Genomic DNA, 19,194 nt, shown 5'->3' on the forward strand with positions numbered 1-19,194 from the left:
GTTGGATAGGTTAGAATCTGTCTTGTTTTATCAATTTTTTAGGGGGAGGGGATAGCTTGACAATAAACCGTGCGAAACTACAATTGATCCGTTTCCATGAAAGTTAAAAAACTCCCTTTTCAAACGACTGTTTTTCTTAACTCCTTTTTGTTTTTTTCCATTTTGAAAAGTTTCTTAACAAACGAGTAAACTGGAAAAACTTTCTGATTTTAATTTTCCTTCAGTGTTTTGATTTTGTGTACAAAAACGGTAAGTTTCTTATGGCGCCAATGTCCTTGAGCGACTCCATAATAATTTGTCGTTTATTGTAATGACACCGCTTCCTCATTGCTCCTACGGGAGTCGGTTTATTCACCCAAATATCTAGAATTTTCTGGGAGAGGATCTCTTTCATCTTTTTATTTAAAAAAAAATCCATATTGGAAAACGTTTATTTATTTCCTTTTTCATGTGAAGAAACTTTTATTGGTCAATCTATGTTTGTAATTTTTCAAGATACTTTTTCATCGATTAGATAATGGTTTTGTATTATCCCAACCTGACCAGTAATTTTAAATGTAAACATATATTTTGCGACCCTGTCAAACATGTTCTTATCCTGATGCTAATGGCCAAAACATGCAAATTTGTGTGCTCTATTATGTCACATTGTTCATATATATTTTCTAAAAGTGAAGGAAAATGTGAGGCTTGAACATGCATAAACTTACTGATGAATAAAATGGTTGGAACGACATCGCTTTAATTTAAAGTTTGTGGTAATCTTCAGCCAGATAAGAGACTAATTTGAATGGTTCTAGGCGTCCCCCCTGAAAATACCCACCTTTAATTTTACAAAAGTAAAGAGATGAGAATAATTGGAGAATATGTTAAAGATTTTAATGATACTAATGAAGACTAAAAGGCACTTTTTATTCATATTATCAATTAAAATTTGTGTTTTGGTATTATTAAAATGATACTTTTATAATTGATAGTAAAAAATCAGAAAAAGCCCTAGAGTAACAATGTGCTGCCCCACCCCATACCATAATGCCTGGATACAGACAGGCTATTAGTAAATCGTCCCTGTGGCTCGTGCAAAAGTTCTCTTGAAATTTGTGAAATTTTGGGTCTAAGAAGAATCTTTGATCCAAGGTATGTACAAATTAATTTGTTTATCGACAAGCAGTTTTGATTAGGATCCCAAGCTTGAATTGACTCTAAAACACGGAGACATATAATAAAAACATGAAGATGAAAATTTTGAGGAAAAAAAATTGGCTAACAAGCATTTGCACTTACATCACTCTTAACCTAGGGGACATCCAGGATTTTTGTTTGGGGGATGAGTATTATTTGGGGGGAGTTTTTTTTCAAAAACTATTCAGGATTTCGTTTGGAGTGGGTTTTTACACAAACTCTTAAGTACCTGTGCAAAATTGGTTAATAAGCATTTTTTATTTTCTCACGATTCGGACAATTCTTTTTTTTTTTGGAAAGGGGATGGGCTCAAGCCCGACATCTGGATACGGTCTTGGTTTTGAGGACAGTTTTGAAATGGATATAAATCTTTATATTGAATATCTAAAACTTTTTATTTATTTATTTATTTACTTTTTATTGAATATCTAAAACTTTGCTTCTTCGTAAGTTAAGGAAATGGCGCTTGATATGTATTTTCAGAGGACTCCTTTGTGTAAGCATTCATGGATTTCAGAATTTTCATGATCAATTCTATTCATATTGTGTATAGTGCCAAAAGCTAGTGTTTATTCCTTTTTTTTATTTATAACTCTGTTTCCATTTATTGATTTTCAGGACAGCTTAGAAATGGAAATTCTAAACTGTCCAACGATTCATTATTTTAAGTATACAACAAAAATCAGTTTTAGTAGCTTTACTGAAACGACGCTAGGCTTGTAGTCCAGGATTAGACTTTTGGGTGACTTAACAAGTTTTGAAAAAAGGCACGGCCTCTAATTTTACTGATTACAGGTTTTCTGTAATAAATTTCCACTCATCTTCTGTATATAGTATTAAAGGTCTATTATATGATATTTCTATGTAATTTAGTGACCAATATTCCTATTTATTAGTTTTATATCCTTTTGGGACAATATTCACTCTTATGGCAATCAATAGTTCGGTAATTTTAGAGTTAGCAGAGAATTTCAATATACATCTGGCCTATCTTAATTACTTATTTGAGCTACCAAAGACATCAAAATTCAAACATTTGTTTGCTCCTGGGCCATCTTTGATATGTTCGTACCTTGAGAACGCCATTTTTAATAAATCTATTTAACTTGTTTCTAAATCATAAACTTCTCGGGGCAGTATATTATTTTCGTCAGTGTTGCCAAATTGACCTTGAATTTGAATAAGCATGACTAATTCTTTAAATTTGACAACTCTTTTTGTCTACAACAATTCGAACGTTAACAGTCGGTTTATTTCGAGAGACAACTAAACATTTAAGGGAAGTTTTTTTCTTAGACATTTTGGTCCAATATGTTTTAGCTTTTATTTTGTGTGATTTTTCAGTCACTTTCCTGTTTTAGAAAGCTGTGTTTTTAGAACAGTGCCACTTTCTATGCCCACTATTTTTCTATATTAAGTGTATTCATACCTGAAAACCGCAATTTTCTAAGGTTTTTGTTTTCTTGTTTCAATATTATGAAATTTCTAGTGCAGTGTCGTATTTCCGTCAATGTTGTTATTTTGAACCTTGAAAATAAATAAGCAAAATTAATTCTTTAAATTTTACAACGCTTTTCGTCTATAAAATTTCGAACGTTGACAATCTTTCTATTCCGAAAGACAACTACACCTTCAAAGAAATCTTTTCCTTCTTATGCTTTTTTGTCGTATATGCTTTAGCTTTTATTTTGGCTGATTTTTAGCCACGTTTCTGTTTTAGAAATTTGTTACCCACTTTTTTATTACCTACCTTTTGCCACTTTTGTTGCCACTTTTTGCGCCCACTATTTTTCAAACTTTGGTCTATTCATATCTGAAAACCGCAATTTTCTAAGCTTTTTCTTTTATTTGTTTCAATATTATGAGCATTTTAAGGCAGTGCCGTGTTTAAGTCAGGGTTCCCATATTGCACCTTGAAAATGAATAGGCAAAACTAGTTCTATAATTTGACAACGCTTTCTGTCTCTAAAAATTCAAACTTCGGCATTGTGTTTATTCTCGGAACATATGCTCCTAAAGGAAAGCTATGCCCCCTTAAGTTTTTGTGCCATCTGGTTTCTGTTGATTTTTTATCTGATGTTTGTCAACGTTTCGGTTTTTTTAAATTTGGTGCCGCATGCTACAAAAAATTGCACAAAGGCATTTTGACAGCTTTTCCACTAAAAATTGAATTCTCGATCTTTCCTCATTTTTAAACATACATGTGGCTTTGTAAGCGCATATTATTGATGCTGACACAGGTCTCTCACTTCAGTCTTTTTTCAAACCTCAAAAGTGTGGATCGCCTCAATCACCAATCAGATGATTTGACTGCCTTAAGGTTGACAACATCACAACATCAAGGCTGATGACATTGAGGGAGGGGAGCGTTATCCAAGCGCGGGTGCAGCGTTATCCAATCAAATCCAATGCCAGTGCGCGGGCAGACTAGTCTTGTTTGATAGCCCATGTAATTGAGGATCACGTCGGTCCATTTATTTTGCCAGGAGTGAGATATCTGGTGAAATCTAATAGATAATCTTTGGTGAAAGTCTCCTCGTAACCAAGTCAAGCAATCAAGTTCCAATTTCACTGTCCTTGGCTCTTTAAAAGTGGTATTGCATTGAGCTATTTATTTGCTATATTGTTCTGTCATTTTTTATGTTCAATAATTATTTATTGTGTGCTCATTAAATATACCAAAACATGATGATAATATAATACTTTAGAAACAACATTATGAAAACTACGACAAATAATTATGCAAAGCAGGCCGTGCAGAGTGGGTTATATCAAATGTCTAAGCTAACCCCTAACCAGCTTTATATATCGAATATCATGAAAAGAGAAATCACCAATGCAACAGCACAAACACAAAAAAAAAAAAAAAAAAAAAAAATGCAGGTTTTTTTTGTATTAGGGGGTAAAAGTTTTACAAAGAAAGCAACGTGGGTGAAAATCGGCAAACAGTTAAGAATTCGTACCAGTTGTATTTGACCATGGGAGTATAGATATTATTAATGTTTGTATTTTCAAGGGCAAAAAGCGTTGCTAAATTTCATTAATTAGGTTTATATAGTCGTCTTCATGGTTCAACATGTGGCAACAATGGTGAAAATGTTGTACTGCTCTGATGGCTTATGTAAGAACCCAAAGAAAAATACGAAAAAATCGTGGTTTTCGAATTTTATGACAAAAGGGGTGTTTAAGGGTTGAAAATAAATCTGATTCTATTATCATTTTCAGGTAACATAGCACTTCTTACAATAGCAAGAAAAACCGTCAAAAACTCATAGACTCCACTTTAAATTATTAAAGGGAAAGGCAGTTAGCTTTGAATACGAAGAAGTTTGCAGTTATAGCATTTAAGACTATTGGGGAATAGTTAGACAGAGATTTAGTTATGGAGGAGAGAAAATAAAAGTAGTTGAAAGATTCGATTATCCAGGGGATCAAACTAATGGCTAATTAAAAAGGGAAGAGGCAAAAAAATGAAATGACAAAAGGAAAAAAGGTCAAAGTGAATGTTTCTAAAAGACAGCATTAAAGAGGTAGGCATTATGGATATTGACCTGCAAAAGATAATTGTATTGATATCGACAGCATATTCAGGTCCAGAACTGTGTGAAAATGGGGAAAAAACTGACTATTAGAAACTATTCAGCTTGAGTATTTAAGATATTGTTACACCACTGATAAATCTAATGATCTAGCAATAAGAGGAGAATTAGGACGAAACACTCTTATAATTTTTTTTTCCTTAAGAATGATTAAGTTTATGATTACACCATAGCCAAATTTGTAGTTTTATTCAATAAAATTAAAAACTTCATTCAATTTGAATTAAATTTGTAATTTAATTTTAGCTAAAGAGCACAGAGAATCATTATTAAGAGGTTATTGTTCTGCCAAGAACGCCTCCTCGATAGTCTTCTAGCTGCAAGAGCTCACTAAGCCATCTCTGCGCCTTACGTTTTTTCGTTCACGCCAACAAACAAAGGTGACTGTCTCAGGTCAATAATCTTTCTAGTGCATTGGTAACTAGCTAACCCTGTACTTTTTGAGGCCTTCCATTTTGTCTCTTCCCAAGGAAGTCCCGGACATATAAAACCAAAGTGGCCAATTTTTAATTGTATGATTTGTGGACTAGCTAATTTGAAAAAATACAAAGTTAGTATACACCATTTTAAAACAATTAGTGGCAATTAAGAAATTCAGGAGGAGTAGAGATGCTTCCTTCGACAATGACGAAAAACGTAACATAGTATTGAAGATCCTATGACGGTACAATCAGGAGAAGGGATAGACAGGCTTTCTTCAATAACGACAACTATGATAAGACATTAAATCAATTTAGTTTCAATAATTTCAAGAGCACATATTTGTCGATGAGTATTTTAAATAAGAAACTTCTAAAATTATTGCCTTGCCGTGATTATGTCACCACAAGCCATAGCCACTCATTGTGTTTTGAGTGTTATTATTTATGCCAACTTTTTATATATATTTAGTGTCTTTTGTAGACAATTTAATTTTTTTTTTTTTTTTTTTTTTTTGTTATTCCAGAGAAAGAGCATGAGATAATAACTTGTTTCATTAGAGCCACTAGCCACTTCAGAGAGAGCCAGACACTTTTCTCGAGACAGTGTACCCTGGCATTGTACATCACATAAATATTAGTTGGGATCCAGTCATTTTAATGGATGGGCAATTGCAGTCCCCAAATTCTTCTTTACCATTTTTTTCTTTTTTGGATCATTTCACACTTTTTTTAAACTAAATAGCAAGTATAGCATTTATTTACGCGTGATACTGTACTACAGTACGACAACACAATCACAAGGATATTACCTGAAGAGTGTGATTAGTGACAAATTCTTGTCACTAAGCCCTAAAAAAATCCCTAATTTCCCTAAAAATGGGAAATTCTTTGCCATTAAATACTGAAAAAAAATTCCAGAGTACATTTTGGCTACGTCCAATCTAAAATACACTTGGCAAACATACATACACCGCAGTTTCAAACATTAAGCGGTGAGTTGAGTGAAGGTTCAAAGTTCAATTTAAAAAACATTGTAAACATCTTTATAAAATACATCAGACAGATTCATTTCCAAATCGTTTCTATAATTTTAAAGCGTACATTTTCAAACATCTATTTAAAAAAAAAGTTGACCGTAGAATTGCATACACTATTAGAAAATATTTATCACAGTAAGCTATTTTATTTACAAAGAGCACAGACATATGATCAAGAGCTTTAAAGTGATGTGTTTAAACGTCTACTCTTATTACTTCAAAATAGCACCATAATATTTTTCAATGGAATGAGCTGGTTTTTGGATTTTCCAGGACTTGGGTTCGATATTATCACAGACAAAACAAACAAATATATTTTATGTTTATGTTTTAAAACATTGAAATTTGAACAGGGAAATGTTACAGGTAAAATTTCTGAGAGCAAAGTTCTTGGTAGGACTTTTCCCTTCCGCCGTCCCCAAGAGTTTTCTTGGCAAAGCTCACATGCCCCGCCTTGGCTTTTCCACCTCTGTGTTGGTAGGTATGTGAATTTAACATTTTATGTTACATAGAAACAGACCATTGCATTAATAGGTGTAATGTTGCCTCCCCTCCCCCTCTTCAGTGTTAAAAATCAAGACGTGGACCAAAAGTTTACCCAAGAATCAAGAGCAATTAGATTTTAATTTCTACCCCTCTCCCTCCCCCTCTGTTAAAACCTTAATAAACCACAGAGTAAGTGATGTATGTCTTAGTGTATGGACCATATTTGTCAATCCTGTAGTTTATTCCATAAGGATTTGCATCTTATGTGCTGAATTTTTTTTCCCGAGAGAAAAATATGATCCGTATGACCAAGAGCTTTAAGCAGGCTTCATTCCTGAAAACCATGGCAAGTACTAACCAATGTTTCTACATTTTAGTGTGTCCCTCAAGAAGAAGATATAGAAATTGAAATCTCTGCTGGCGAGAGTGATTTCCCAGGTCCTGAACAAGGATCAATAGTTCGTCTTGATATACCACCTGAACGGACCGCAGACGATTATATTGAGCCGGTAAGTCTTTGCTGTATGGGACTAATTAAGGACTGTTATTCAGTAACAGAAAAAAGAAGGAGACCAATGAGAGTACCTTGGGGTACTCCATTGTGGACAAGGAGGGGCCAGAATAATGATTCTGATATTTGACTACCTATGATCTATTTGATAAATTTCACCAGGAAAGAATCAATATTGTTATTATATATATTTATATACAATATGTTAGACAGAAGTTTCCTAGATTGGAGCAGCTATATGTATTTCTAACTTGGAGAATAGACATGAAGTTACAAGTAACCTATTCATTAGCTTTGGGTCAAAAATTTGTTATTTTGACCTGACCCTGCAAATTTTTTGTTTTTAAATACTATCCCACTCTACTAAATTTTACAATGGTGGTTTAAATGACTTCCCTCCTATAAACGCTTAGAGTGACTATTGTGTTTCAGATCGGTTCTTTCAAAATTTTTACAAATTCAAATGTTATTGACCTACTACCTCTGAGGACTAAAGAACTAAGTGTTTAACTGGTCAGGTGTTCTTTTTTTATGTTCCATGACTGGTCAGGTGGGGTAGACATTTACACCATAAGTTATACAATTGTAAATAAAAACTATCTCCGATATTACTGATCCTACTGCTAATAACTCATTTTAGCACCAAGCAGCCTGAAGTCATCACAGCTAGACGTGGTCCTCTTCCATCCCAATCTATTTAATACCTTGCACCCTACAAACTCCCTGGATGTTCCAGATCTTTCCTTATGGCATCCTCCCACCCTAAACAGAGATGATGTTTGGCCCTGAGTAGTTAGCTATAAAGGACAATCTTTAGCAATCTGTCATCCCTCATCTGCACAAAGTGCACTAACCATCTAGACTTTTCTCTTATTGTTGCCCTGGAAAGCAGGATTCGACCACACGTTTTGTACAGACTACTGTACAGGCGGGGGTTTTCCGCTTGACTGGCAGGCTCTGACCTCTAACAATCCACTCGAGAACGCGTTATCCTTAACATAAGTAAACAATCTCTTATTATGTGCCACGCCTCAAGTGGGAATAATATTATCTCAACTTTCATCATCAACTTTTTAAGAACAACAGTTCCAACACAAAGGCCATCGAAATAAAACAATAAGCATTTTAACACACTATATTACTTTAAAGCAAAGAGCTAAAGGATATATCTTACTCTAGAGGTAGAGGTTGTAACATACAGGTGTAAGATAGTATCATGAGACATACCTCTTTGTGCCCCGTCCTCAGTTACAACAAGAGATTCCCCAAGGTCCTCTAAGGTCTAGCATGTCGCGCAGGATTGCACCATTCTACGTTACCACCGGAGGTTCCCCACTAAACTAGCGAACCCACCCCGCCTCCCCATTGGAATTGTTTGCTAGGAACCCGGTAGAATTGAATGCTAGTGCCCTTGTTGGAATTACTCGCTTATTACTCGAAAGTATTAAGTTTTATTTTTCATTTGAACTTGAGGATGTGAAATCAAAATGAACAAAAATTGATAACCGAGTCAATCTCAACACGGTCATAAATAAGAATGAATATCGCTGACAACCCCCATGCCTTCTCAAGATCGGAGCATAATTTGCACTTTACTGAAAAAAAGAATAACAACCAAATGATCGTGAATTTTTGGCCACTGTTGGACCGAGTTTTCTCACTTACAGTTCGTTACCACGAACTGTTTGATTTTGGCTCTCCATTCAATGTAAAAAACATTACCACTTGACTGCCACCCGTAGGCAATCTTGCTTGGGAGTGAAGTTGCTCTTGATTCTTTTCTTTCTCTATACGTGGGTCAATATTCTATGCTGGCAAACAAGTGCAGTAACAAGCTGTTTTACAAGGAACCTCTTCGACTTTCTTGAAGCAGTCTATAGTTTTAAAGCTATACATTTTTGACTGAGCTTAAGCCTCTAATGGAAACAGACTATAAAATTTCATGCTCTTTTAAGTTGATCAAAAACGTTGATTTGACTGTTTTGTCATATCAACATAACAGTCATAACAACTATTTTGAGTTGATCATAAAACACCCAACACATTCAGCATCTCATATTCTGAGTTGTTGAATTGCCCCTTTGAGGCTGCATGATTCAATGATAGAGTCACTGTTTTCCTTTAACGGATTCATGAACTAATAATAATAATTTTGATTAAATTATAGATCTTTGAAGTAAAATAAAATTTTAAGCAACACTTTTTTAGTTAAAAGTTTCGTAACAAGGCAAAAGAAAATATTGACAGATCAGATACTGTCTGAGGGAGTTCATAAGTGTATTTTTACGTTTGTGTTTGCATGACAACTGATATAGCTAAATACTATGCTTACAACAATGTAATTTCCAGGAACATATCAAACAGAAAAGAGTGACCTAGCCACTTTTAAGACATTTTTTGCGTAATAAGACGTTAACATCTAATTTGGGATGTCCTAGCCATCCCAATACTTTTCTCATTATAGCCTTAGAAAGCAGTATTGAACCATATTTTTAAATCTTCCACATATAGGAGGATAATTCTGCCACTCAGGCCGAAATTATCAAACAGTTCGTGGTAACGAACCGTAGTAAGGAGCGACCCGGCTCAATAGTAAACAGAGCTCTAAAAAAACGGAATTTTGATACTAAAAGATACATCAAAAGAATTGGATTTTATGCTGATTTTAAAGATATAAGTTTCATCAAATTTCGTCTTTGTCACCAGAAGTTACGAGCCTGAGAAAATTTGCCTTATTTTGGAAAATAGGGGGAAACACCCCTTAAAAGTCATAGAATCTTAACGAAAATAACACTATCGCGTTCAGCGTATCAGATAACCCTGTTGTGAAAGTTTCAAGCTCGTATCTACAAAAATGTGGAACTTCGTATTTTTTGCCAGAAGACCGATCACGGGTGCGTGTTTGTTTGTTTTCTTTGTTTTTTTTCCCAGTGGTCATCGTATCGACCGAGTGGTCCTAGAATTTCACAACAGGGCTCATTCTAACAAAAGGAAAAGTTCTAGTGCCCTTTTTAAGTGACCAAAAAATTGGAGGGCACCTAGGCCTCCTCCCACGCTCAGTTTTCCCCAAAATCAATGGATCAAAATTTTAAGATAGCCGAATAATTAAGCATAGTCGAAAACCATAATAACTATGTCTTTGGGATGACTTACTCCCCCAAAGTCCCCGGGGGAGGGGCTGCAAGTTACAAACTTTGACCAGTGTTTAAATACAGTAATGGTTATTGGGAAGTGTACAGACCTTTTTCAGGGGGATAATTTTGGTTTGGGGAGGGGGTGAGGGGGGGGGCTATATGTGAGGATTTTTCTTTGGAGGAATATGTCATGGGGGATGAGAAATTCAATGAAGGGGGCGCAGGATTTTCTAGCATTATTATAAAAAAACAATGAAAAAATAAATATAAAAAAGTTTTTTCAACTGAAAGTAAGAAGCAGTATTAAAACTTAAAATCAACAGAGATTATTACGCATATGAGGGGTTCAACTCCTCCTAAATACCTTGCTCTTCACGCTAAAGTATTTTTAGTAATTTCAACAATTTATTCTACGGCCTTTCTGATTCAGGGGTCATTCTTAAAGAGTTGGGACAAAATTTAAGCTTTATAGGTAAAGAGTGAGGTATTAACGAGGGGACAAACCCCCTTATATACATAATAAAAATATAAGAATACTAGCTGTTGGGGTGGTGCTTCGCGCCACCCCAACACCTAGTTGGTGGGGCGCTTCGTGCCCACCAAGCTCCCCCGCGCGCGTAAGTCGTTACGTCCCATATTAGTTACGCGCCATTGTAGTTGTGTCCCTGTGTGTATTCCCTGTGTCCCGGTCGTCATTTGTGTCCCGGTGTCCCAGTTTGTAATTTCTCTTTGAGTGTCGCGGTCGTCATTTATATTCCCTGTGTCCCGGTGTCCTGGTCGTCATTTGTGTCCCGGTCTGTAATTTCTATTCGAACAATCCCTGTGTCCCAGTCGTCATTGAATTGCTCTTTGAGGCTGATGATAACAATCATAACAACTATTTTGAGTTGATCATAAAACACCCAACACATTGAGCATCTCATATTCTGAGTTGTTGAATTGCTCTTTGAGGCTGATGATAACAATCATAAGGACTATTTTGAGTTGATGATAAAACACGCAACACATTGAGCATCTCATATTCTGAGTTGTTGAATTGCTCTTTGAGGCTGATGATAACAATCATAACGACTATTTTGAGTTGATCATAAAACACCCAACACATTCAGCATCTCATATTCTGAGTTGTCTAATCGCTGTTTGAGGCTGATGATAACAATCATAACGACTATTTTGAGTTGATCATAAAACACCCAACCCATTGAGTATCTCATATTCTGAGTTGTTGAATTGCTCTTTGAGGCTGATGATAACAATCATAACGACTATTTTGAGTTGATCATAAGACACCCAACACATTCAGCATCTCATATTCTGAGTTGTTGAATTGCTCTTTGAGGCTGATGATAACAATCATAACGACTATTTTGAGTTGATCATAAAACACCCAACACATTCAGCATCTCATATTCTGAGTTGTTGAATTGCTCTTTGAGGCTGATGAAACAATCATAACGACTATTTTGAGTTGATCATAAGACACCCAACTCATTCAGCATCTCATATTCTGAGTTGTTGAATTGCTCTTTGAGGCTGATGATAACAATCATAACGACTATTTTGAGTCGATCATAAAACACCCAACACATTGAGCATCTCATATTCTGAGTTGTTGAATTGCTCTTTGAGGCTGCATGAGTCAATGATAGAGTTACTGTTTTCCTTTAACGGATTCATGAACTAATAATAATAATTTTGGTTAAATTATAGATCTTTGAAGTAAAATAAAGTTTTAAGCAACACTTTTTTAGTTAAAAGTTTCGTAACAAGACAAAAGAAAATATTGACAGATCAGATACTGTCTGAGGGAATTCATAAGTGTATTTGCGCGTTTGTGTTTGCATGACAACTGATATCGCTAACACTATGCTTACAACAATATAATTTCCAGGAACATATCAAACAGAAAAGAGTGGTCTAGCCACTTTTAATACATTTTTTACGTAATTTAACGTTTTTGGGATGTCCTAGCCATCTTTCTCATTATAGCCCTAGAAAGCAGGATTGAACCATATTTTTATATCTTCCACATATAGGAGGATAATTCTGCTACTCGACTGAAACTATCCGCCCAAGATCAAAACAGCTTCACACGCTTTCTTTCCGTCCTAATCTATTTAAGTGCTCTTTACAACCCTCCCATGAAGTTCATATTTTTTCCAATTTTTTTTCTTTTCATCCCATATAAGAACAGCCTTATTTTCTTTTGATCCAAGATTGTTGGCCGAAAAAGACGATCTATCACCCTTCGTCCGTATATGGTGTCTAGCCATCCCAATATTTTTCTCACTATAGCCCTAGAAAGCAGGATTGAACTATATTTTCATATTTCTATATTAATTCTTTTCATAAATCTAATTAATTAGTTCTTTCCGTATTTCTGTGTCAGCATAAATAAAACCAAACGTAAATCCGTCTAAACACTGAAAAATGAGCAAAATCATTAAAGTTTCCAAAATCATAGAAGGGAGTCTAGAATTTGGTCTTGACGTTGCCTTCAAGATATTAGAGGAGGGTATCATAAAAGTTAGGTTCCAGGAGGACGGCATCATGGATGAAGGAGTTTGTGAATAGGTTGGAACACGGTTATGTTGCCCTTGCCCTTTTAATTGACCACCAATTATTTCTATTATCCGAATTATCCCTGAGCTGGAAAGCTCATTGTCTTGAGAAGGCACGAAAATCCTAATTCAGTCTCAACAAATAACGGGAAGGAACTACTACTACTACTACTACTACTACTACTACTAACTCACTGCAGCACCAAGCCGCCTGAGGCCAACACAGCTACGCACGCTCCTCCTCCAACCTAATCTATTAAAAGCCTCCCTCTTTACACCCTCCCAGGAAGTTCCTATTTCCTTTAAATCTTTATTTATGACATCCTCCCAACCCAGACAAGGACGACCTGCTTTCCGTGTAGCCCCAGACGGTTGGCCAAAAAGGACAATCTTCGGTAATCTGTCATCCTTCATCCGTAGAACGTGGCCTAGCCATCTCAACCTTTCTTTCATTATAGCCCCAGAAAGCGGGATTGAACCACACTTTTCGTACAACCTACTGTTTGAAATACGGTCAGTCAGCCGGGTACCCAGAACAATCCGTAGGCAATTTCTCTGGAAAACATCTAGTAAATTTACATCTGCTTTTCGGAGTGCCCATGCTTCAGAGCCATATTTGACCACTGTCATCACTGTAGCTTCCAATATTCTAATCTTGGTTTGTAGGCTTATCTTTCTATTCTTCCAAACTTTTTTTAACTGTGAAAAAACACCCTGAGCTTTAGCTATTCTACTTTTAACATCTTCACTGCTCCCACCATCTTTACTAATAATACTACCAAGGTAACTGAAGCTCCCAACCTGATCAATCTTTTGGTTACCTAATGTCACCTGTTCATCTTCACTCATTCCTAGCCTTAGTGACTTAGTCTTCTTAACATTAATTTTCAAGCCTATTTTAGCACCCTGAACTCGTAAAACCTCTGAAAATTCATTCATTTTGCTCACACTTTCATCTAATATGCTTAAATCATCAGCATAATCTAAGTCCAGGAGCGTTCTTCCTCCCCATTTGATTCCATGGTCTCCAATTGCCTTTTCTGTGCTCCTTAAGACGAAGTCCATCAAAATGATCCATATAAAGGGGGATAGAACACAACCCTGCTTAACTCCTGATTTAATACAAAACCAGCTGCTAACCTCATTTCCTACCTTAACCGCAGCAGTATTATTCTCGTACATAGCGCAGATCACTTTAATGTATTTTTCTGGTATACCATATAACGATAAGACGTTTGTTAATGCTGTTCTATCAACAGAATTGAAAGCTTGCTCATAATCGATAAAACTAAGGACCAAAGGTGTTTGACAACGAAGGGACTTCTCAATTATTAACCTAAGAGTGAAAACATGGTCGACACATCCTCTACCTTTTCTAAAACCGCATTGTTCTTCCCTTAAAACTTTGTCTACAGCATGTCTCAGTCTAAAAAGTATCATATTACTCAGTAATTTGCTACCTACAGAGACCAGACTAATGCCTCGATAAATACGACACTCACTCTTGTCACCTTTCTTATACAGTGGTTTAATTAAGGTTTTTCTAAAATCATTGGGTACTTCCCCTTTTTCAAAAATCATGTTCATAATCTTCAGTAGCTTATTCCTAACCTCAGAGCCACCATATTTAAGGAACTCATTAATCATACTATCAGCACCTGGGGCCTTATTATTTTTTAATCCCTCTAGTACTGTCGCTAATTCTTCCTCGCTAAACAAATCTTCCTTCACATCCAAGGTATCACAAACTAATGATTTTATCGGCGTATCATAGAACCGCTACAGCATCCATGGAGCTTATTATTGGACTTTTTCCTGTAGAAAATTTTATAGAGGAAGTAAAAGTAAAAATTGTTGTTAGACTTCCGATAAACGGTCAATGAACTCAAAAACAGCTGATATGATCAGCAGAGCCAATTCCAAATTGTCATAAAGGCCAGAAAGGAAGTGGAGCAGGGAATAGGGCTGCACCATCAAATTAATCCGATGTTATTTTATTCTTATGGTTTGCGGCTTCATGAAAAATCGGCAACAGGAGAAGTAATATATCAGAATACTCCTGATTTGGACAGAGAAGTAATCAGTTATCACATGGGAAAGTTTGCTACAGTTTTCCATGCTGAAATGTTCGGAATTGAACGGGAAGATCGAAGACTTTTGGAAACAGGAAGTACAGGAAAAGATATACATATCTTAACTGACAATCAAGCATGCCCAAAAAGTTTTTAGAATGAAAGAGCTGGCAAAATAGAGAATTTTAATGCTACGGAGCCTTGAATAGCTTTGCATCCAAAGAAAACATAATTACCTTGATGTGGATCCCAGGGCACTCTGGAATAAAGGATAAGGAGATGGCAGGTAAAGCAACTAAGAGTGGGATATCACTGAGATATTATGATCCAGAACATTTCATCCCAATTTCACAGAGTTGCTGGAAGATGGCAGTGAGGGGTTGGAGTAATGAGAGTGCAAAACAAAATTGGCATAGGAAAGTAGGGTGTAAAGACACCAAGGAATTACTCCCGAAGTTCAACCCCGCTCTGGCTAAACATTTTCTACGACTGAAAAGGTATAAGACGAGAATGGTTACAGAAGCCATAACAGGAATTGGAAAACTAGGGAAAAATCTTTCCAAAACAGATTTAGGTGAATCCCCATTATGCAAAATATGCGAGATGATCACTGTGGAAATAAGAAGGCATCTGATAGAAGAATAACCAGCTAGGATACGACAGGGGTTTGATATATTTCATAATATTATTGCTATGCTGGAGGATATAGTAAGGGAAGGAGAAGTCCGATAGCTGACAAGATATATGGTAAGGGTGGGGAAGCATACCCATCATTTTCCCCCAAACCATAAATATAGCTTAGTTTTTGGGGTTTAAGGCAATGGGCCTTAAAGACCTGACCCCCGACCCACTAATAGTAGGCCCATCCTTTGTAATAAAACTGGTAATAACGACTTAAGAAAAGTACAACTTTTTTAACATAAATTTTGCTCATATTATGAAAAAAACACAATTGGGCTGACCACTGCAAGCGAAAGGTTTTTATGGTCTATAGTTGTCTTCTTGTGGCTTGGAAAATCGTGTTTCTTTTGTTTCCTAGGGATGGCTCTCCACCCCCGTACGTTTCCAATGACAGGAATTGGACAATTCCCTAGGTCTCACTCTGCTCTTTTTTTTTCATTAAAAACATCACAAAAGTAAGCCTTTTTTCAAATGAGAGTAAACAGTGACAATAAAACAGTTAAGATTGTCAGCTAATTCCTTGATATTTTGTATGCTTCAGCAGCTTAACTACGTAATAATGACACAGCCTTAATGATGAATCAGATGTTGTACCCTTTTGATTATGGAACAGAATAAACATAATATCATTCTTGTCAAGTTAGTTAATTTTCTCTTCGGGTAAAAACATGCCGGATAATTTAGAAAATTTAAAACAGGAAATAGGCACAAACAGGAAATAGGAAAAACAGGAAATAGGAAAACACAAAACAGGAAATAGGGGCCTAGGTGCCCTCCAATTTTTTTTATCACTTAAACAGGGCACTAGAATTTTTCATTTCCGTAAGAATGAGCCCTCTTGCGACACTCTAGGACCACTTGATCGATACGATGACCCCTGGGAAAAAGAAAAAAAAAAACAAAACAAATAAACACGCACCCGTGATTTGTCTTCTGGCAAAAAGTACAAAATTCCACATTTTTTAGATGGGAGCTTGAAATTTTTGTTGTTGGGTTTTCTGATACGCCAAATGCGATGGTGTGATTTTCGTTAAGATTCTATGACTTTTAGGGGATGGTTCCCCCTTTTTTCCAAAATAAGGCAAGTTTTCTCAGGCTCTTAACTTTTGATGACAAGGACTAAATTAATTGAAACTGATATATTTAGAATCAACATAAAAATTCGATTCTTTTGATGTATCTCTTAGCATCAAAATTCCGTTTTTTAGAGTTTCGTTTACTATTTAGCCGGGTCGCTCCTTACTACAGTTCGTTACCACGAACTGTTTGAATAGGCAAAACTAATTCTGCAAATTTGACAACGGTTCTCATCTATAAAAATTCAAACTTCTGCAATATGTTTATTCTCGGAACATATATGCCTAAAGGAAAGCTATACCTTCTTAAGTTTTTGTGCCATATGGTTTCTGTTTATTTTTTTTTTCTGATTTTTGTCAACGTTTCTGTTTTTAAATTTGGTACCACCTCCTACAAAAAATTGTACAAAGGCATTTAGACGTCTTTTCCACTAAAAATTGAATTGTCGATTTTTCCTCATTTTTGAACATACATGTGGCTTCGTAAGCGTATATTATTGATGCTGACACAGATTTCTCACTTCAGTCTTTTTTCAAACCTCAAAAGCCATCCAATCAGATGATTTGACTTCCTTAAGGTTGACTACATCTAATGACATTGAGGGAGGCGAGCGTTTTCCAATCCAAGCGTGGGTGCAGCTTTATCCAATTAAATCCACTGCCATTGCGCGGGCAGGCTAGTCTTGTTTGATAGCCCATGTAATTGAGGATCACGTCGGTCCATTTATTTTGTTAAGAGTGAGATATCTGGTAAAACCTAATAGATAATCTGTGGTGTAAGTCCCCTCGTAACCAAGTCAAGCAATCAAGTTCCATTTTCACTGTCTTTGGCTCTTTAAAAGAGGTATTGCATTGAGCTATGTATTAGCTATAATTTTCTGTCATTTTTTATGTTCAATAATTATTTATTGTATATTGCATTTGATTTTTTTTTGGTACTTGTCTGTTAAACGAAATACACCTAAAAAGTGAAGTTAGGTCAGTACTATTGAAATATACCAAAACATGATGATAATATAATACTTTAGAAACAAAATTATGGAAACTACGACAAATAATTATGCAAAGCAGGCCGTTCAGAATGCGTTATTTTATATATTTACCCTAACCACCTCTATATATTGAATATGTAATTAAAACATCATATACCGTAGTTCTCCTCAATCAAAAAGCAGTCAATGAGTTTTGTCTCAATAAGTTTTTTGTTTACTGAGACTCACTCAATGAGTTTTTTTTATCTTTCTGGGATCATAAGCAATTCCAAAGAGGAAACCAGTTCATGTCAGATCTTACACAGTGTAATTCTTGAGTGTGTTCCGTTTAACAGACAAGTGCAATTTTTTAAGTTCTTGCTTTTATTTGATATCGGTGGATTTTTTTTTATACCAGTGCTTTTATTTTATTTAATACTTGCTTTTATTTAATACTAGTACATTCGACCAATTGACGGAGGATATGCGTGGACAATTCTCGTTTGTTCATTCATGTGTCGATTTGTCGTTGAAGGAATTTGTCATATTTTTGGATTTTTTATGGATGACGTTATCGCTGAATTTTCAGTTCGAAAAGGATTCGTTATTTGGGCTGGATCTCTATTAGCTGGTGTTCACGTGCTTGTAGGTAAGAACCCATATCGATGATTTCTGTTTGAATTATTCTCTATATATTTCTTAATCAGGCTCGTACGCAAATTTTTTTTTAGGGGGGATACGGATTTGAAATTGAAAGATGGGTGACTCATGTAAAAATTATTAGAAAGTATTGGGAAAGTAATAAAAATAGTGTTTAGTAAGGGGAGGGGGGGGCACATTTCTTGCCATTGATTTGCTATTTACCTAATCGTTCAAAATTTTTTTTATTTTAATGCCCTGACAATACCTTTGTTATTAATACTTTCCAGAACCTCACTGGCTATACATGAAGTTTGGTAAATAGTAAATAAAACACAAAAATTACTAAGAAAGCCTATAGAACGAGGATGATTTTCAGCCAGATGAAAAAAAGAATCGAAAACACGAAAAGAGATGTTTTGGCAAGGACCTCCGCTAAGCCATCCTCATTGCTCAAACACAGAAAAAAAACTAGCCTATTGAAATGAACCTTACGAAGCCTGTATATTTTAATTTTTATGTTTTGTCTAAGATAATTAAGATGATTTCAGCCAGTTGAGAAGACAGAAAAGAATTTTTTTGCAAAGATCTTGTTCAAGCCTTCCTCAGTGATCAAACACAAAAAAACTAGCCTTTTCAAGTGAAATCTAGCAAAACCACTCTGTTTTTGTCTTTACGCTTCGTTTTTTCAACTGGCAGGAAAATTACCCTTTTTTTCTTTCATAAATTTGAATTGAAAAGGGAATAGTTGTGGGAAAAGTCAAGTCGTGGCCAATTGTAGAAAAAGCCAGGACAGATTGTCCAATTGTCCAAAGTGGGCAAC

At 35.6% G+C, this 19,194-nt stretch overlaps 1 protein-coding gene across 2 annotated transcripts in view; it reads left to right on the forward strand.

Annotated features, from left to right (window-relative positions):
- LOC136039307 (monocarboxylate transporter 12-like) overlaps positions 1-19,194 on the forward strand; it is a 77,549-nt gene that overhangs the window by 22,918 nt on the left and 35,437 nt on the right. The window contains exons 6-7 of one of the 2 annotated variants that reach the window (XM_065722915.1): positions 7,104-7,235; positions 18,192-18,381. In XM_065722915.1, coding sequence (XP_065578987.1) covers positions 7,104-7,235; positions 18,192-18,381 — 322 coding nt within the window. The remainder of the gene's footprint in view (positions 1-7,103; positions 7,236-18,191; positions 18,382-19,194) is intronic. The other variant, XM_065722916.1, reaches the window with a different exon arrangement.

The sequence above is a fragment of the Artemia franciscana genome, chromosome 19 (assembly GCF_032884065.1).
Source record: "Artemia franciscana chromosome 19, ASM3288406v1, whole genome shotgun sequence".
Taxonomy (NCBI): Eukaryota; Metazoa; Arthropoda; class Branchiopoda; order Anostraca; family Artemiidae; genus Artemia; species Artemia franciscana.